A 21,458-nucleotide genomic window follows, 5' to 3' on the forward strand; every position below is an offset into this window, starting at 1 on the left:
TCACCAGCAGCAGCACCAGAGCCATCTGCTGTGTTCACTCGTAGTGGTAGAAAGATCAACCAACCTGTTAGATATAAAGAATAAACCCATGGCCTGTGCACAAGTAGACAGCATGTGTAGCTAGGCTGTTCTATTTGTCTAGTATCTGCCAAAGTATGAGCAGTTGTGTTTTAAAGTTGGTAGAAGCATTAGTATGCCTTTAGTTGTGAAATTCATGGCCTGTTATAGGTGAACAGCATGTGTATGTAGGCTGTCACACCTGTATGTATGTAAGTAACCGTGTAGCAGGTTACACATTATAGTGCATAGCAGCTGGATATTCCATATCTTTTTGTTATCTGACCACAGCCAGCTGAACAATCCAAAGACAGTTCCAGAAGATGTCATCATATGTGCCAAAGACAATTTTAGTCAAATCGTGTTTCTAGCATGTTTACCTGAAGCAACTATGTAATGTTAATAATACAAACTTGTAACATGAACACTCCAAAGCTGAAAACAGACTCAGAAATGTTCAACAATATTGTGTGCTCTTGATGTATGAACATTGAAATAGGAAAGACATTTGTTTGAAACAATCCAGCATAACTCCCTGTATGGAATTTTTATCTTGGAAAGGGAGATGTAATATGATTGCCTACACTACGATCGAGTATACGAAACCATAACATAAGTAAACCTAAATGTCGCATAGCTCTGTATCGTATAATGCACGCGCATGCGCTATGCCTTCCTATGCTTGCAGCTTCCTGAATAAACCACTGAAAACATGAACAACATGTTTTGCCTTTGTGTCAACAAATAACATTATACCCGCCTCCCCCTTTTCTCAGGCTTTCTGTTCATAGCCTTTGTAACTGTACCTGCATATTAAGACTCCCACCTTTTAAAGGCCCGATTATCTCAGATTTTAAGGGGGCACTGTAGTGTGATTGTCTGCTGGATAGTTAATTCAGTCACATGTTTGAGAGCAATTGCCACCTACATCAGAAGCAGGTGTCAACATAACACCAGAGCTTGCCTGACTAAACGACATCAAAAGCAGTTGTCGACACAACACCAGAGCTTGCCTGACTAAACAACATCAGAAGCAGGTGTCAACATAACACCAGAGCTTGCCTGATTAAACAACATCAAAAGAAGGTGTCAACATAACACCAGAGCTTGCCTGACTAAACAACATCAAAAGCAGGTGTCGACATAACACCAGAGCTTGCCTGACTAAATGACATCAGAAGCAGGTGTCAACATAACACCAGAGCTAGCTTGACTAAACAATATTACCTCAAGGATTTTTAAAACAAAAAAATCTGCTTTCAGTACATGTGACATTAAATTCCTTCCATGGGGAAAATGGCACCGCAATGCATGGGAGTATACATAAAACACATGACAGAATAAAAATTGGTTTAAATTGACTCTATGGACTCTCTTTGCCGGCTTCAATCACAAACACATTCCTTCATCGTTACACCACTGTCAAAATCATGTATAACTAAACGAACCAGACCAGAAAAGTCGTATGGATGTGTTGTAACTGTAACTTAATTGTAAGTACAGGCACAATGATTGTTATGAAAAACAGATTGCTGCGTGTGTAGATTCCTCGCTACAGCAACACGTTGTTGGTAAATGTACTCAAGAAACATTGACATTCGGACTACGTGTGGTGCTACTTTCTCAAGTGTGCGCTTTCTGCTGGGTAACCTCGCTGAGGTCAATTTTTGTATACAAACACTTTGCACAACATCATTACAGAAGATCATGACACAAATAAATACCCAATATCTTGGAAAAATACAAAATTCACGTTCAAATAAAGAATGTACAACAAGGTCTTACGCAGTATTCTCTGTCCGTGCAAAAATGCAGAAAGATGATAAATTTTACTTCGAAAACACCTTCACAATCGTGTCTCCCACGCTGATTCTGGCAGAAGATTCACCTTGACCTCTGTTTACGAAACTGAACTGCGGAATTATAAATATTGTAAATCCGTTAAGCGGTTACTTTGTGGCCATTTCCACTTACTTCAATCAATATCGCGTATTGAGATAAATAGAAAAACAAAGATTTTTAGGAGTTGAGTACAAGTTTGTGGTGCTGCGAAACTAAATACTACAGCTTTGTTTACGTATCTAGTTGTGACGTCACATGTAAACAAGATGGCTGCATTTTTCACGTCTGGATTGCATGTCGGATGACTCATAGTACATTTATCACAGTTGTAGGTCTGCGAAAGGGTAAATAAAAATAAAAATGAGTGGCCAGGTGAGAACATCTTCTAGGAACAGCAAAGTTGACACGAAAGATGCAGCTGGCGGTGGTGCAGGTGACGTGTCAGCCAGGCGAAAACTCAGGTGAGAACAACCCCTTATTATCACTAGTATCGGTAAAGGTAATGGGGACAAGGGATAGACCTTGCGGCCTTCTTACGTTCTCTAATTGACATCCAAATCGTTTTGGATCTGAATATGCACGCGTTATTCTGAACTTGTGTGACAGCTGTCACTCATTATAATCATTAAAAAAAAATGTCATCGCTCGCGCTCACCGCAACCTGTTTGTCTACCGTATCACCATGTTGTGTATTTCTGACAGTCATAATTTAAGTGTGTGGTAGGCTCATGTGCTGTGCTAGTTAAATTTGTGCTGAGCTAGTGAATTACTTGAAGTTACTCGCCCAGCTGGCGAGTTAACTTTTTGAGATTTAGCCATCCCTTGAAAAGGGTATCAACACGCTGCATGACACCCTCATCAGAGTTAATTGTTCTTCCCGATCACATGTCAAACCCAATCGGAAGCCTGGTACATGATGTACATGCTTTGCCTCATTTTGAAAAGCTTGTACCCATAAATGAGGTTCTTACTCTTCTACACGGCTTACAAATCCAGTTATTTCCACAAAATGTCAATTGGAAATTCATCAAGAAAGCACTATGTATCTTTCTGTAGAGAAAGAGATTGTGTGTGTGCAGGTGGGGTTTTCCTTTTTTAATCTTGTTTTAAGGCTCTTTTCTTCTTCTTCTTCTTCAGCGTTCCAGAATTGTCTGGTTACGTGTGAGCTCATTGCCCATTTGGGTTCCCCACACTATACTCAGAGAGCATAGTCAGCTCACTCCGCTTTCGTTGAGTAGGCATGCTGGGTATTTTCGTGTTTCCATAACCCACCGAACTCCGACATGGATTACAGTATCTTTTCCGTGCGCACTTGGTCTTGTGCTTGCGTGTACACACGAAGGGGGTTAAGTCACTAGCAGGTCTGCACATAAGTTGACCTGGGAGATCGGAAAAATCTCCACTCTTAACCCACCAGGCGGCAGCAACCGGGATTCGAACTCACGACCTCCCGATTAGGAGGCCGACGTCTTACCACCACGCCACTGCGCCCGTCATGGGCTCTTTTAAAACTGCTTGTCTCTCAGGTTGAAACACTTTTAGTATTGAGTGCTAATTTATGGATTATTATAAAGCTAATAAGCAGTGATTTATGTCTATATTTATGCATCAGAGTATTTGTTTGTCTGCTTACTGTAATTTTGTTTACAGTCATAGACCTGGTTCAGTGGTTAGCGCGTTACCAGTTATGGTGTACAATTGTCTTGACATATGCAGGTGGAAAGGCACTATTTATTTATCATTGTGACTACAGTCAGAATTGGCAATGTAAAAAAAGCACAATGAAAAGGGTTAATTATCATTAATCTTCATTTTCAGTAATCTTACTAGAACAGCTTAATTATCTTGCTTTTTTCAATTGATGATTGGTTGGATAGGAGTTGTTTTGAGGGTTTTTCATGTACATGTATTCTTCGTTTGTTTTTGTTTTGAAGATGAATTTGTATACATGTCATGTTCAGTTCCAGAAGAGAATCTTCTTTGGCCGCCAAGCAGTCTGATGCTGCTGCCAGTTCCCCTGCCATGAAGGTCCTGGAACAAGGAGGTAAATTCATGTACTTGCCGTCAGGTTCACTGTGACATGGTCAAACAAAATCCATACATTTGCAAATATACAGACATCAGTGTATTTGACGACGGGCGCAGTGGCGTGGTGGTAAGACGTCAGCCTCCTAATCGGGAGTTCGTGAGTTCGAATCCCGGTCGCTGCCGCCTGGTGGGTTAAGAGTGGAGATTTTTCCGATCTCCCAGGTCAACTTATGTGCAGACCTGCTAGTGACTTAACCCCCTTCGTGTGTACACGCACGCACAAGACCAAGTGCGCACGGAAAAGATACTGTAATCCATGTCAGAGTTTGGTGGGTTATAGAAACATGAAAATACCCAGCATGCCTCCCCCGAAATCGGCGTATGCTGCCTGCATGGTGGGGTAAAAACGGTCATACACGTAAAAATCCACTCGTGCTAAAACATGAGTGAACGTGGGAGTTTCAGCCCATGAACGAAGAAGAAGAAGAAGAAGAAGTGTATTTGTGTGTGTGTGGGGAGGGATGTTTCTTTCTCACTGTAATTCATGGATATTATACGTTAATTGGATCTGTGATCCAAACATGGCTTTTGGGGCGAGTGGAATAAACTGCCATCGAGATTGACCAAAAGGCATGTTTGGATCACAGATCCAATTAACATATATATATCTCGACATTCACTGGTCTTAGGGTTTTTGTTTTCAAAGAAGAAAGAAACTTGCTTGCTTGAACACGGACCACTTCTCCGAGCAAAATCAACAAACCTAATCACTCGCATTCCATCTCAAGGTCTCGGCCAACCAAGACTATGGCATACTCGTAGCAAAGTCGCCGAATGGTACCGTAAACCAAGAATAGTGACGTAAGAGAATAGAATGTCGTCTTTTGATTTGGAACGTGACGTGTTTCAGAACTTCTTCTGGACAACTCGGATGGTCTTCTGCGTAGTGGTTGGCACGAGATTCTTTTTCTTCTTCGACAGTTCATCCTCCGATACTGTAGCAAAATGTTTCATCTTTTTTTCACTTTCGAGTATGCGGACGACTGAACTTGACCGCTAAAAAGTAATCTTTTCGGAATCATTACGCCGAGTCTGAACATGAGGTCTGAACATTGTTTTTAGGCAGGATCGAGGTGAAAGCGAGGCTGTTCTTATCTCTGTATACAGTCGAGAGAGAGAGAAATACATGTCGAGACATACTATGCTTTTGCAACTTAATTCTTGTTTTGTCTCAGATGTCAGTACAGCATCGAGTCGAAGCAGCAGTCGTCTCTCCCTTGGAAGCAGGTATGATAATACAGGCTTACAAACACACACACACACACACACACACACACACACACACACACACACACACACACACACACACACACACACACACACACACACACAACACACACAAATCACGGATAAAAAAAAAGGACCTCATTAATAATAATCCTACATTAGCTGAGCTAAAACAAATCTTCTGTGACAGTATTTTTCATTCAGTATTTCTGCAGCACCTGCTATTACATCTCAATGAATACAATAACAGAGAGGCACGAAAGTAAACCTGTTCATGACCATTGACACGATTATATTTCTGCAGGTCAAGGTCAAACTTGGGTCAGGTGTCCCCAAGAAACGAGTCATCACTGAGTCAACGTGCAGGCACACCCACCAAACACGTGGCTCTGACAGCTGTCAGACGAAAACAGGACAGGTGTGTCATCAATATTTTCAAGAAAAGAGAAAGTGTGATGTGAATGCTTTGGGGTGTGCACGTTAAAGATCCCACGATTGACAAAAGGGTCTTTCCTGGCAAAATTGTATAGGCATAGATAAAAATGTCCACCAAAATACCCGTGTGACTTGGAATAATAGGCCGTGAAAAGTAGGATATGCGCCGAAATGGCTGCGATCTGCTGGCCGATGTGAATGCGTGATGTATTGTGTAAAAAAAATTCCATCTCACACGGCATAAATAAATCCCTGCGCCTTGAATATGTGCGCGATATAAATTGCATAAAATAAAATAAATAAATCCCTGCGCTTAGAACTGTACCCACGGAATACGCGCGATATAAGCCTCATATTGATTGATTGATTGATTGATGGATACTCTGTTTTGCCCAAATATCTTTTAACCCTGTTTGATGATTTCTGTTATACTGTACAGTGGAGCCCCCTTTTCAAAGCACCCCAATGTAAGACTTCTCCGCTTTTAAGATTTTCAATTTTCAAATTTCTGTACATAAATTCTGTAACTTCGCTTCAATTTTAAGCTTAACTCCTGATTTTTGGCTCACGTAAGTGTAGCCTATGCGATCGTAACTTTGTCTGTCTGTGCGTGCGTATGTGCGTGCGTGTGTATGTCTGTGGTAGAAACTTTAACATTTCGTCATTTGAAGACGTCACATTATGACGTAAGAGGGTTAGACGTCACGCGAAGGAATTACTGAAAGTCTCGGTCATTGTTATTTTGAGCGGGCCGAGACTAGTTGGCAGTCGTGTCCCTGTAAGTAGGCTACATGCAGACAGACAGATCTAGATCTAGTGTCTCGCTTTCTTGCACAGTGTCACCTATGCTTACTGTGTGTGTGTGTGTGTATGTGTGTATGTGTGACGGAGTGATTGAGTTTGTGTTACTGTTTGTCGATTTCTTACGTGAGCCTTGAAGGCTTCGCCTCTTGTTTGTTAGGTCTTAAAAAGCACAACAATCACCTTTGGAGGCAAAGCCAGTCAATCAGGGTTGTGAGTGTTAGAGCTAAGTCAATAGCCCTACAAAAACTGCCATGGCTACACAAAGGTTCCCAAGAGCATACAAGGTGACAACAGCAGCCAGGCCCCATCACAAACAGCTACTCACATCTAACTGGTGTGCTGCCGGGGTCAGGCTATCTCCAATTAGGTGGCGGGGCGACCATCCCCAACCCGGCGGGTCCCCAGGTGGCGGATAGGGGGTGTCCCTTAGATATAAGGGATTGCAGCGATATAAGTCGGGCTTGCCCGGACGAATAAGCTGTCCTGGACCAACTGGCGGTGTTCCTATCAGAGCGGGGTGGTTAACAGGTGGCACTGTTGACTTGTAAATACCCTATGTGCTCATACGGGTTCATCACGCGGGTAAGAGGCGCGTTAAAACCCCTGCTACCTGTGCTCCCAGGTAAGGTCCCTGACCAGGAGCTAAGGGTGGGGTAACCCCGACAGAAACCTCTAGTGCTGAAGTCGGCGGTACTGAGCGAGACAGCGCACTTTAACGGATCACAGTACCACGCACACCATCGCCATGAATACACACTGGTGTGCTGTCTTCCAACATACAAAAAACGTCGAGCTACTATAAATTGCTCACGATTTGGCAGGGAGACAGCTCCAGCAATGCAGAGTATCTGCCTGTGACAATGGGACTACTGCGTCACCCTGTCACAGACCCTTTAAATAATTGTTTTTTTGTGACAGTGACTATGATCTTCCAGTGGAGCCAGAACTTGACTGGAGAGAGTTCAAGAGGTCCAACAGCAATCTGAACCGAGGGCCATTGTCACACAGTAACTCCTTTCAGCTGTCTGAAACTTCTGAAGGTAAATTGTCGTTAAATATTCTGGTTGTTTGTCTTTCTGATTTTCTCAGTTTACCTGTCTGTCTCTCTCTCTCTCTCTCTCTCTCTCTCTCTCTCTCTCTCTCTCTCTCTCTCTCTCTCTCTCTCTCTCTCTCTCTCTCTCCCACACACACACACACACACCCTCCCCTCTCTCATTACTCAGTGAATGCATGTGCATACTTCTACCACATTTTTATGCAAAGATAGATGTGTATTATATTAACAACACTATTCAAGGTAGACAAAGATACAAATATAATGTATTAAAAAAAACACCAGATATTGCTTATGATACATTTGACGTTTATTATGTTAATGTATGTAAAGTACATGTACTTGCACATTTTTGGCTCACGTAAGTGTAGCCTATGCGATGATAAACTTTGTCTGTCTGTGCGTGCGTGCGTGTGTGTGTGTGTGTGTGTGTGTGTGTGTGTGTGTGTGTGATAGAAACTTTAACATTTCCGAGTCTATGGATAAAGCTCGCATAAGAAGATTACGTCTCGGTCAAAAGTGTTTGACGTGTGTGATAGAAACTATTTGAAGACGTCACATTATGACGTAAGAGGGTTAGACGTCACGCAAAGGAATTACTGAAAGTCTCGGTCATTGTTATTGTGAGCGGGCCGAGACTAGTTGGCAGATCCAGGGTCTCGCTTTCTTGCACAGTTTCACCAATGCTTACTGTGTGTGTTGTGTGTGTGTGTGTGTGTGTGTGTGTGTGTGTGTGTGTGTGTGTGTGTATGTATGTGTGACGGAGTGATTGAGTTTGTGTTACTGTTTGTCGATTTCTTACGTGAGCCTTGAAGACTTCGCCTCTTGTCCTGATTGTTTTCCTGTGACAGAAGAGAATCCTAACCATGTGGAATACACAGAACTTGCGTCTGCCAAAGTGGAATCCCATGTATTGTCAGAGTAAGTTTGGTTTTTCAGTCCATGTCATTCACTTTTTGCTTCAGGTTTTTTCTGTCACTCCTCTGTGTAGCTAATACTCATTTGGAGTTACAAATCTTCCACGAACAAAACTAAATCCGGCATTTTTCCAAACCTGAAACCAAGAGTTTAGTGCAATTTCCATTCTTTTATGACTTACAGAAGCTTGGAAGGCAAAAGCGGTTATACCTTTCTTGGGTTTTTTAATTTTGTTTTTGTTTTTGGTTTTGTTCTGTCTTTAATGGTACATCTAGAATCATTCTTAATAACCCTACATGCTGCGTACTGAGAGACATTTTTATTCCTTTGCTTCAGGGATAGGGACGGGGTGTCAGAGGTGACCGTCAGAATGGAGGCAGTGGAACTGAAGACAAGTGAAGAACGTTCACAAGACGCAGAAGACAAGAAAGATAGCAGTGATGATGATGACGACGATGATTCTGACGAAGAACCCAGGAAGGCTCCAAATGAACTTCTCATGGAGGTCTGTCTGCTTGTCGTGTTGCCTGTCTGGCTGTCTCCCAGTCTGTATTTCTATCTATCTATCTATCTATCTATCCATCTATCTATCTATCTATCTATCTCATTGTCTGCAGAGCTGGACCTACTGTATGAGAGGGAGGGGCTTCCAAAATGAGGCAGGGGTACAAGGGGTACAAGGGATGGGTAGGTGGGGGGGTCTGGCTTTCTCGCCTTGAAATAAAAAGGTACATTTGCCGGGTAGGTGCAGGGTGGGGGGATTCCGGAACCAAGAACTCCCCCCCCCACCCCCCCACCCCACCCACATCAAGCCCTAGTCTGTACACACTTCCTTTGGTCTGTCTGAATGCCTGTTTGCCTGGAAGCGCACTTATCTGGATGCCTGTCTTTCTATTTGCCTATGAATCTGTCTGCCTGGCTACCTCGTGTGTCTGTCCTGTTTGCCTGTCTGTACACTAGCTGTTTTCTTATAAGCCCTGTCAGCATTTCTGCAATAAAGTCCTGTAATTAGCATCAGGGCTGCACAAGATTAAATATAATTTATTTTGGGGACAATTTTTTTCAAAACAGGTGAGATATAATTATGTGCTGACTCTCCATTTTGCTAGTCTGGCAGTGTCCTTTTATCTTCGACTTCTTCTGCATGCTAAAGCTCCCTCATATACTCAATTTTTTGACAAGCAGGATTACAAATGTGACTGCTTTCCCCCCGCCATTTTGGCAGCCATACTCCAATTTGGGGGAGAGAAGTATTTAATGAATGTGTAAGTTGGAGTTGCGGCGTTTAAAGGGGGGGGGGGGGGTGGATGATGTGTGTTCGTGTTTTCATTCTTTGGAACTGTTGATTTTTTTCAGTTTTTGGACTGTATCATAAAAAAAGACTTCAAAAATGCTGAAAAACTATGCAGAATGAGTAAGTTTGTGTATGTCTGTCTTTCTGCATGTGTGTGCCTGAGTGTGAGTGTGTGTGTGTCTGTCTGTCTGTGTTTGAATAATAATAATAATAATAATGGACATTTATTAATCGCCCTTTCTCACAAGAGCTCACGGCGATTTACATATTAATTTCTGCCGTGTGAGATGGAATTTTTTACACAATATATCACGCATTTACATCGGCCAGCAAACCTCAAGCCTATTAGGGCGAGCATTCACCTTTCACGGCCTTTATTCCAAGTCACATGGGTATTTGGTGGACATTTTTAGCTATGCCTTTTCAATTTTGCCAGGAAAGACCCTTTTGTCAATCGTGGGATCTTTAACGTGCACACCCCAATGATGTGTGTGTGTGTCTGTCTGTGTTTGAGTGTGTATGTGTGTGTGTGTGTGTGTGTGTGTGTGTCTGAGTGTGAGTGTGTGTGTGTCTGTCTGTCTGTGTTTGAATGTGTGTGTGTGTGTGTCTGTCTGTGTTTGAGTGTGTGTGTGTGTGTGTGTGTGTGTGTGTGTGTGTGTGTGTGTGTGTGTATGTGTGTGCATACATATATGAGGATGTGTGCACTGTGTGTGCGAACAGTGTACTTTTATTATTGCAATGGGCACAACTGACATGTTAACCTTAACAACAAAGTATAATACAGTATAGCAGGAAAAGTAAGACTATAAGAGAACGTGGGAATACATTATTACACTGTGGTAATATAAGCAAATGAATCGCGTGGAAAAAAAACGATTTCTGCACGTACATGCAGCAGAATATTTGCTCACCAAAGCCTAATTTTTATCCATGTCTTTGTTTCAGTTTTAATTTATGAACCCAACCACACAGAAGCTCAGAGTTTCCAGCCTGTGATACAAGAAAAACTACGCTTAGGTAAGTGGAACATTTGTTTTCTTCATGTGGCCGAGTGGTAACGCACTTGCGCTCGGATGCGAGAGGTTGCGAGTTCGACCCTGGGTCAGGGCGTTAGCAATTTTCTCCCCCCTTTCCTAACCTAGGTGGTGGGTTCAAGTGCTAGTCTTTCGGATGAGACCAAAAACCAAGGTCCCTTCGTGTACACTACATTGGGGTGTGCACGTTAAAGATCCCACGATTGACAAAAGGGTCTTTCCTGGCAAAATTGTATAGGCATAGATAAAAATGTCCACCAAAATACCCGTGTGACTTGGAATACTAGGCCGTGAAAAGTAGGATATGTGCCGAAATGGCTGCGATCCGCTGGCCGATGTGAATGCGTGATGTATTGTGTAAAAAAATTCCATCTCACACGGCATAAATAAATCCCTGCGCCTTGAATATGTGCGCGATATAAATTGCATAAAATAAAAATAAAAAAATAAAAAAATAAATCCCTGCGCTTAGAACTGTACCCACGGAATACGCGCGATATAAGCCTCAGATACCGTGGTACCCCTGTCTTAAAACACCCGTTTTAAGACTTGCCCCTCACATGGCAGGTACCATTGTATGGGTCCAAGAGGAGGACGCTCCTGTCCCATCAACAAATAAACTTGATTGGTATGTTCTCTTTGTATACAGTTGTTCATTATCGGAATTATGGTTTATTTGTGACAAAATCACGAAGATTTGGCTCTGTAATACATTTTTTTGCTGAGCTAATGAATTGTTGCAAAGTATGCTTACTTTGCGTTTATCTTTATTGCTTTACACCCAGTTTTGAACACTACCTTATGATCTACAATGCTTCTATATAGTGCGCTTCGGGCGGGGATGTAGCTCAGTCGGTAGCGCGCTGGATTTGTATCCAGTTGGCCGCTGTCAGCGTGAGTTCGTCCCCACGTTCGGCGAGAGATTTATTTCTCAGAGTCAACTTTGTGTGCAGACTCTCCTCAGTGTCCGAACACCCCCGTGTGTACACGCAAGCACAAGACCAAGTGCGCACGAAAAAGATCCTGTAATCCATGTCAGAGTTCGGTGGGTTATAGAAACACGAAAATACCCAGCATGCTTCCTCCGAAAACGGCGTATGGCTGCCTAAATGGCGGGGTAAAAAACGGTCATACACGTAAAATTCCACTCGTGCAAAAAACACGAGTGTACGTGGGAGCTTCAGCCCACGAACGCAGAAGAAGAAGAAGAAGAAGAAGTGCGCTTCATGTACATAAACTTATATGTTCTACCATTAATGATGTTTTTATGTAACCTTTTTTTCCCTAGTCATAGTTATAGTAAAATAGTTTAGTCCCTCTTGAGGGCGAGGGCCAGATGCAAAAAAGCATATCTATGCTTATTCTTGTCACCCTCGAAAAATAAAGATTTGTCATTGTCATTGTAAAAGTCATTGTCATAGTCATAGTCATTGTCATTGTCATTGTCATTGTAAAAGTCATTGTCATTGTAAAAGTCATAGTCATTGTCATTGTAAAAGTCATTGTCATAGTCATTGTCATAGTCATTGTCATTGTAAAAGTCATTGTCATTGTAAAAGTCATTGTCATAGTCATAGTCATTGTCATTGTAAAAGTCATTGTCATAGTCATAGCCACAGTCATTGTCATTGTAAAAGTCATAGTCATTGTCATTGTCATAGTCATTGTCATTGTAAAAGTCATTGTCATAGTCATTGTCATTGTCATTGTCATTGTAAAAGTCATTGTCATAGTCATTGTCATTGTCATTGTCATTGTCATAGTCATAGTCATAGTCATTGTCATAGTCATTGTCATAGTCATGGTCATAGTCATTGTCATTGTCATTGTCATTGTCATAGTCATTGTCATTGTCATTGTCAAAGCCTGGACAGATCTCTGGTGTTGGACATGATTCACGGGTTGGGAAGTAAGGTACAGTGGAACCCCCTTTTAAGACATCCATTGAATCTGATGGGGTCAATTTACGTAGATTATCAACAGAAAGTCAGAGAAAACAGGGTCTCAAAAGGGAGGGAATCTTTTTTTTTTTTTGGGGGGGGGGGGGGGGGGGGGGATGGGGGGGTCCTAAATGGGGGGTTCCACTGTATCATTCATTTGAAAGTTGTTTTTCATTGTCACATTCCTGAAGGAAAAGTGAGGTGCATGGCGATTGGTGTGTGACACAGATAACAAAACAAAAAAACGAAGAATGAATAAAATAACAAACAAGGAAGAACAAACATTAACAAGACTTAATTGACAAATAGAAGAAAAAAAATACCTCACCCCTAACCTAAGAAAATAAAGCGTACTATAAGTATGAGAATTTACCAAAGAAAGCTAAGACAAAATATGAAAATAGAAGAGTTAGTCTAACCTAAGTATTCTACCACATACCTTACTACACATCTACACAGTAGGCTGTCCTAACCTGCACCGATTCAAACACAGCTCACACACTTGTCATTGAAAAACCACTCAACCACGACTATAAACTAATTCACATGCATCCCGAATCTCTCGTCACAAGCGTACTCTGACTCGGCACATTCATACCCCATTCATTCCATACACAAATCTAAAAACTGCCAACGTTCCAAAACTCAGAATCAAAAACAAGATTTCAAAGCGAGCTCCGTCAGATAAGATTATTTTCTGTATTATAAGTGTTTGTCTGTCTGTGCACTTAAAAGACTGCTGGGTCAAAGGTCAGTGATTGTAACGTTTTGTTGTGAATATAACGTTCCAATAACATACATCTACTGGCCGTATAAAATTTCATCTCACACGGCATCACTGCAGAGCGCCTAGAACTGTACCCACGGAATATGCGCGATATAAGACTCATTGATTGATTGATTGATTGATGTACATGTACCTTTCTTGTTTTTTCATTCCAAACACTAACACTTGTGACGTTCATTTGACAGAGCAAGAAGCTGCCGAGGCAGGGGAGGAAGAGAGCGGGGAAGATGATGATGAAGACGACGATGATGATGATGATGATGATGATGATGATGATGACGACAGTAATGACGATTCAAGGTATGAATTTTTATTTTTTATGCATACTATTTTATACATTTGAAATGGTTTTAAGTTGATGATTATTTTTTCAAATGAAGTGTGTGCCTGCCTCCCTGTTATTTACATGTACATGTTGACTTTACTTTCTTTACTTTATTTGGTGTTTAACGTCGTTTTCAACCACGAAGGTTATATCGCGACGGGGAAAGGGGGGAGATGGGATAGAGCCACTTGTCAATTGTTTCTTGTTCACAAAAGCACTAATCAAAAATTTGCTCCAGGGGCTTGCAACGTAGTACAATGTATTACCTTACTGGGAGAATGCAAGTTTCCAGTACAAAAGACTTAACATTTCTTACATACTGCTTGACTAAAATCTTTACAAAAATTGACTATATTCTATACAAGAAACACTTAACAAGGGTAAAAAGAGAAACAGAATCCGTTAGTCGCCTCTTACGACATGCATGCGGGGGAGCATCGGGTAAATTCTTCCCCCTAACCCGCGGGGGGTACATGTTGACAGTTGCATTGTGTTTTGATGCTTGTTGAAAGTGAAAGGAGAATTAAATTACATATCTTACCCAACTCACATATAGCAATTAACCCTGGTTCAGTGCTGGTATCGCTGTACGCGTCCCCTTGGTAACAAGAAAGACGCCTCTAAAAAAGAGTGACCGAGACCCGTAAGGGTGTCTATGCCAGCCCGGAAACGAGGCTGCCTTCCGTATGCGCGCGCATACTCCGCCATATGCATCATTCTAAAAACTCAGCGTCAGTGGGACTGGTCGCATTTTGTACGCTCTGGCTGTTTCAGCCTTTGTTACTTAGTCTTTTTGACTTTGTTTCGTTCCTCTTGGTCTCTTCTTGTCATCTGGACTTCACAACTATGTTGAGGTGAGGTCGTTCCTTGTATTTTGCTTGATTTTGGCAGTTTTGTTGGCCGTATTTTGGACTTGCGATGTTTCTCAGAAATTTTTTCGTGAGTCGTTTTTCCGTCATGGCTGACAATGCTAAGAAGAGGGCAGCTTCTTAATAGGTAGCTGCTGTGCCCTTTTCTCCTTAGAAAGCTTTTAGGAAGTCTAAACAATCCGGTCTATGTCCGTTTCTGTTGTAGATTCTCTTGCTAAAAATCTTTTGATGTGTTGATTGTTTTACCCGCTTAGCCGGTAGACAAGTCCGCTTCCAGTTTGTTTACTACACTGGTGACTATTCCGGAACCCCCATTTTGCCGGCCAACGGCCTCGCCACGTTGTAAGCACCGGTTCTCGTCCTTTCATCGAAGTTAAGCAACGTCGGGCCCGGTTAGTTCTTGGATGGGTGACCGCCGGTGAACACCGGGTGCAGTGGCCACCTTTGTTTTAAGCCTACGGATTAGTCCGGGCTCGGTGTTAAACATGTTGTTATTGGGCTTGCGTCTGTAGACGTGGCCTCTTTGCTTTTGACTTTAAGTTCACAGGTTTCTGCTTTGGCAGCTGGCACTGCGTCATCAAAGGCAGAACTACGTGCTCTCCCGGCCGGGGTTGCTGTGTGTTCGTCTCTGGACAGTGGTCGTTCGTCCCCTGCTGTGACCTTATGTGGGGAGTTCACGGTCTCCGGCGTCTGTCCTTCTTCACAAGGTATGTGTACTCCACGTGAGCGTTGTCTTGAGGGAGTAGCCTCGGGTCTAATCCCAGGTGAAAGTTCTGAAACACTGGCTGATATCCACCGCTTAGTCGGGGTGTCAGTGGGTGCTAAGGGCCCTGACAAGCGAACAGATGTTCCTTTTCTTCCCGCCTCGTCGGTAGACTGTGGTCAGGTTGAAAGGCATCTGCTTCCGCCCAGGGGGCAGGAAGGGGTGCGTCCACGGTGGTGGACGACATCCAGCTTACTTGCCGTTCAAGTTGTCCAAACGCCGTGACGCGGGCAGCGGAAAACGGCATTTAAGTTTTGTGGAAGTTGGTGGACCGCGAAAGGCGGGGGTCACCTTCCTGATTGCGACTGCGAGCATGAAGGAAAGGATAACGAGGATACTTCCATTTGAGGGTGCGTCCACGGGGATGGACGACACCCAGCTTACTTGCCGTTCAAGTTGTCCAGCGCAGTGGCGTGGGCGGCGGAAAACGGCATTTAAGTTTTGTGAAGGTTGGTGGACCGCGAAAGGCGGGGGTCACCTTCCTGATTGCGATTGCGAGCATGAAGGAAAGGTTAACGAGGAAACCTTCTTATGAGGGTGCGTCCACGGGGATGGACGACACCCAGCTTAACTTGCCGTTCAAGTTGTCCAGCGCAGTGACGTGGTCGACGGAAAATGGCATTTAAGTATTGTGGAAGTTGGTGGACCGCGAAAGGCGGGGGTCACCTTCCCGATTGCGATTGCGAGCATGAAGGAGAGGATAACGAAGTTACTTCCATATGAGGGTGCGTTCACGGGGATGGACGACACCCAGCTTAACTTGCCGTTCAGGTTGTCCAGCGCAGTGACGTGGGCGGCGGAAAACGGCATTTAAGTTTTGACTGGAGGGGGTGGTTGAGAGCAAAGCTTTACTTCCTCCACCTCTATCCGGTTTGATGACTTCTGGAAGTTCGGAGGAACAGGATGTTCACTTCAGCTTCCGGGAATCGTTGTCCATTGCCCTGGAGTTGGCAAAGGGCCGCGTGTAGCCGGGTTCTCCGGTGAAAGTGGTGTACGTTCGCAGGAGGTAGCAAGCTTTGTGCGGTGAAGTGTTGAAACCGTGTCTGTTCTTCCGCTTTCTGGCGCACGTTCAGCAGCGGCTAAGAGCCCTAGGCAACGTAAGCTTCCGCCCTGGGGGGCAGGAAGTTGGTGGGCTGGGTGATTCTGGGGTTGACCATGCGAGTCTCTCTGGGGGTCACTTTCCTACCTTTGATACCGAGCAGGGGGGCAGGAAGCGAGCAGTAGGGCTGATTCTTTGTTGGAGATTTAAGTCTAGCATGGAGTCAGCTTCCGGATTGCACGGAGGTGCATGAAGGCTGTTCAGATTAAGGTGCTCCTGTTTTTCTGTAAAGCACTGATTTTAGGTTCTGTTTCAAGTTAGCAAGTGCAGTGGCGCTCGCAGCTGAAATGGTTCGAGGTACAACGGGATCGTCCGGTGTGTTTCTGTGCAACCGGGTGGTCCCGATGTTTACTTATCCACGGCCTGTTGCGCTTTCGCTTTTGCGGCTGTGACTTCTGGGTGCAGGACGGGATATCCTTCTACTGTTAACACTGTGGTGTTGGTAGTCGGCACTTTTCAGCTTTTGGCTTCTGGTTCCGTTTCTGCGGTTCCTTTGCCTTTTTTACAGGCTGTTTTCACTTTCTCTTCCAGTCTTCCAGCTGGCGTGAGTCAGGTGGATGGAGATCTGGCATGGTGTTATGACGTTTGAAACTTTTCAAAACTTTTCCGATTGTTGGCAAGTTTTTGCCTTATCGGGATGGGTGACTGGTTCTCATCATTTCGATGTTCGTTATGATGCTGGAACAAGAGGAGGAAATGGGGAGGCTCATACTTCAGCTGTGTCGCGGTTCGCGGCATTTTGTAGTTGGTTTGAGCTTTCTGAGGAGAATCTTCGAGTGTTAAGTTCTTAGATCCTCTGGCGGGGTCATCTTGTTCTTGCGGAAGTTTTCGCAAGCGAGTCTTCTTTGTCACCACTACTTTTGTGGGCAACGCACGACTATTTGCCTGTGGTGGTGTTGGTGCTTTAGCTTGTTTCTTACGCCCAAGTAGCGTGTCACTCGCGGAGCGCTTTCTGTAGGCTTCGGGTAACTCCAAGCTTAAGGACTTAGGTTCTCTTGTTTTTCCTTCTATGGAACCGCCCTCGGGTTTGGTGATGGCGATAGCAAGGAGAGACTGTCTGTTGGATCAAGGTCTCCTAGCTCTGGGAGATTGCGGCATCTTTTCTTTATGATTGGCTCGTTTGTACGTAACTGGCTTTTAGTCTCTCGCTTGGGCGGTTTCGTTTAACAGGTTATCTTTGTGGTCCGACAGGACTCATATACAAAGATTTTACTTTGCCGTTTTTTACCTGAGAGTAAGCCTCTGCCCTTTAAGTATTATTCTGTTGGCTAGAGGTTAATCTCTTTCTTGTTTGAAAGGTCTCTTTTTGAGCCCGCTTCTAGGCACGCGGGTTCTCTAACTAAGAGAATCTCACGGTAAAAGGAAAGCGCAGGGCAGGTCTTGGCTGTTTTTCGTTTCCAAACGAAAAGCTTCAGGCTGGCTGTTATCCACTTTGGGTTGGGGCTCCATACCCTCGCTTTCACAGGGCTCTTTTTGAGTTAGTTTGGGCGACCTGTTGGTCGCACAGTACGGGTCTTTGCAATCTTGGTTTCCAGACCTCTTTAGGCTGGCAAGAAGGCATCTTTGCTTTCTCACATTGGAATTACTTGAATGTCTGCTGTAAGGGTTCACTTGAGATACTTAGGGGCGTCTGCCTCAACTCTGGATTTGGTTCAGAGTTTCTGTGTTCTATGCAGAAGGTTTTTTCTGGCTAGGTTTGCTATGGACAGCTCTTTGGAGAAAGACTGATCTATGGTTCTTAGGGTTCCTTCAAATTTTCTGGCAAGTAAGCAGAATTTGGAGAATCCAGCTTCGTGCACATTTTAAACCTTTTAGCAATATTCTGGCTCCTCCAGAGCCATATTTAGCCTTTTGATCATTTCGGGTTCAATGATTTTTCTAGCTTGCATGGATCTTTTCAGATTATTGATTCTAACAGCTCTTGTTCTTATTTTTCAACTCCGTCGCTTTTTAACCCTGAACGGTTAGAAACGACGTTAAACACTGGTTAAGGATAGAAAGTTTTTCTATCGACTTTGGTGGAGGTAATGACTTACTTAAGTCAACCTTAGCTTTATAGACTGCCACATTGTTTAGGCATGCCTTCAAGTGTTGGCAAGGAATTAAAAGGGGGGGGGAGCAGTCAGTCCTCTCTCTTCAGGTGGCGCGGACTCAACTTTCCTCTCTTGAGCAAGTTTATTGCTCTTGGAGATCCTGATGTACATTTTTGTCCTGTTAGAGCCCTCAGCAGATTTCTGTTTCGGACTGTGCACTCTCGTTTGGAGACTCAGAAACTTCTTTTTATCTCATTCATCATGGTACGGTTTAGAGATATGTTGAAAGTCTCGTTAGCCAAGTGGGTCTCCACCATAGCTAGGCAAGCTCTTGGCTGGTGGCAGAGTCAGGCAGGGAATGTCAGGGCAGTCTTGCCCTTTACTACAGCCAGGCCTCATGAGGCAAAAGATTGGGCTTCCACTCTAGTTGATCTTCATTTTAATCTCCTGGCGGAAGTTCTTGAGTCGGCTTACTGGCTTTCTTGAAATGTTCTTCATTGATGTCTTTCTCAGGGATTTCTATGCCTTGAGACAGGATGCGTTTCTGGGTTACCTGCTCGGGTAGAGGCAGGACAAAATCTCGATTCCTATTTGGGTAAAGTGCCCTCCAACCTTTAGTAGCAATCTGCTATATGTGAGTTGGGTAAGATATGTAATTTAATTAAAAATTTTAGTAATAAATTTTCATTTGATTAATATACTTACCCAACTCACATCGTTTATTCCCTCCCGCCTCCCCGCTGTGGGGTTATATATGTCTAAAAAAGAAGTGAGTTGGGCTTCGTTTTAGAATGATGCATATGGCGGAGTATGCGCGCGCATACGGAAGGCAGCCTCGTTTCCGGGCTGGCATAGACACCCTTACGGGTCTCGGTCACTCTTTTTTAGAGGCGTCTTTCTTGTTACCAAGGGGACGCGTACAGCGATACCAGCACTGAACCAGGGTTAATTGCTATATGTGAGTTGGGTAAGTATATTAATCAAATGAAAATTTATTACTAAAATTTTTAATTTAAGACGTCAGATTAGGGGGCTACGGGCCCAATAACCTCATGGATAAGATATTAGCCTTTGTGGAGGAAGGTTGAATGTTCTAAACCCAGCCGAGCCTGGTGGGTTAAGGGTGGAGATTGTTTGGATCCCCCAGGTCAACTTATGTGCAGAACTGCAAGTGCCTTATCCCCTTTGTGTACGCACGCAAGCTCATTTGCCTTCAGGTCAAGCATTCTTTGTCTGTCCTTCTGCGTAGGTATGTGTGTGCATAGACCATTTATCCTGGACCGCCAACTAGCTCTCTCTCCGCTCTTTCTCTCTATTACGAGGTAGCGGCCTCTCGCATTTAGGAACTTACACTTACATGGCCTTTCAAAAATCAGGGGGATGTCATATCCGGTGTCGATTGTAAACATGGACGAAGTTGCCGAGGTAAGTTCTGAAAATGCTAAAATAAACTCAGCTAAAGTGCATATGGAACATGTTTTTCGATGAGTTTTGTTAAGTTTAGTTTGGAGTTTTAGAAAATCCAGTTCATTGTCACAAATAACTGGAGCGTGCTTTCTTTTCACTGTCTTCGAATCGCTGGCCTTTCAACCGGACGCTAAGCGCCCCTGAAAGTCGAGCGTCGTAACCTCGAAGGGTCACGTGACGAGTTGGCGGTCCAGGTTATTTGGTCTATGGTGTGTGCGAGGTTTATGTGTGCATGTGTGTGCGCCTCTCTCTTTCTCTCTCACGCACACACCTCTCTATCTCTCTCTTCATTCACTCAAGTAAGCAGTCTTACTCATTGCTATTTGCGCAGTTTGGAGGACTCTTCAGATGACGATGACAACAATGAGGAAAACAATGAAGAAGCGGCAGCACAACCACCGCGACCAGACTCTGGCATTGGCATGTGATGAGCACCTCTTTATAAAGAAGCTAAATGCATTATTTGGGCTAATTTATTTAATTTTCTAAAGTGAAAATGTTATCTTCTTTACACTTTGGATCAAATGCTTACGTTGGAACATTTTTAAATTGATAACATTTTGCTACAACCTACAACAAGGAAAACCACTAGGAATTCCAGCTACCATATACCCTGTCACGTGAAGAAACATGTGCAGGAAACGCACCCTCTTTGGGTCGAACTACACCCCTTCCGCCTTAGTGACAACGCTTCAAGAAACAATGGTTGCGGCACTATCACAGTGCGAGAGTGTTTACTGGAGATCTATCTTCATAATACATGTACATGTACTGTGTTTTAGCCCTGAAGCAGTTTATATTTTCATGTTGATAGAACTCAGGTTGTGCACTTTAAAATAACTCTTATCTCTAGATCATTTACTTAGTCCGCTTTGCAAGGGGCTGAGGGCAATGCCAGCAATGAGGTGCATGTACCACTAAATAAGCCGTCTTTATTTTGTAGTTTGCATTTGTAGGAAATGGGCATGCATTTGTGCGAAAGTGACCATGTGTGTGTGCATGTGAGAGAGAGTGTTATGGTGACCGAGTTGGGAACAAATCACGTTTCTTTTCTTTGAGAGGGAAGGATCCGTGTACATGCGCTTGTGTAGTATAACATGTCAAATCATTATCTCAGAAGAACCAGTTCAGTATTGTGATAAGAAAATGATATTTGAGACGTGAAGGAGGAGCCAGGTTTAAGATGTGAATCTTATTGAAGAAGTACAAGTTGTGTTACACTTTTTCATTCCATGATCTTTTCAAGGTAAACATTGTAAATAATACTAATTTCCGTCCAATTATTTAATACGAAAGATCGAACATGATTTATACTCCGGGGGTTGTTCTGAACTTTTGTAATGTTATGTGTGTGTGTGCGTGTGTATGTGTGTTGTTTGCTCTTTCTTCCTGCAGCTTTTTTATTGCTGTTCAGTACAAGAA

The 21,458-nt window shown here is 43.5% G+C and overlaps 1 protein-coding gene across 1 annotated transcript; it reads left to right on the forward strand.

The window, feature by feature from the left end:
* The first annotated feature begins 2,150 nt into the window (after positions 1 to 2,150).
* Positions 2,151 to 21,343, forward strand: LOC138946911 (nucleolin-like). The gene is made up of 11 exons (XM_070318311.1): positions 2,151 to 2,360; positions 3,861 to 3,943; positions 5,163 to 5,214; positions 5,519 to 5,632; positions 7,372 to 7,493; positions 8,359 to 8,428; positions 8,762 to 8,930; positions 9,782 to 9,839; positions 10,665 to 10,736; positions 13,666 to 13,780; positions 20,368 to 21,343. Exons 1-11 carry the CDS (start codon positions 2,260 to 2,262, stop codon positions 20,462 to 20,464), a joined length of 1,053 nt encoding a protein of 350 aa, XP_070174412.1. The 5' UTR covers positions 2,151 to 2,259; the 3' UTR covers positions 20,465 to 21,343.
* The last annotated feature ends 115 nt before the right edge of the window (positions 21,344 to 21,458 follow it).

This window comes from Littorina saxatilis, linkage group LG14 (genome assembly GCF_037325665.1).
Source record: "Littorina saxatilis isolate snail1 linkage group LG14, US_GU_Lsax_2.0, whole genome shotgun sequence".
NCBI lineage: Eukaryota > Metazoa > Mollusca > Gastropoda > Littorinimorpha > Littorinidae > Littorina > Littorina saxatilis.

Coding starts and splice junctions, on each gene's coding strand:
- LOC138946911 (XM_070318311.1), top strand. CDS start 2,260: ATGAGTGGCCAGGTGAGAACATCTTCTAGGAACAGCAAAGTTGACACG. Junction 2,361..3,860: donor TCAGCCAGGCGAAAACTCAG/GTGAGAACAACC, acceptor TGTCATGTTCAG/TTCCAGAAGAGAATCTTCTT. Junction 9,840..10,664: donor TGAAAAACTATGCAGAATGA/GTAAGTTTGTGT, acceptor TCTTTGTTTCAG/TTTTAATTTATGAACCCAAC.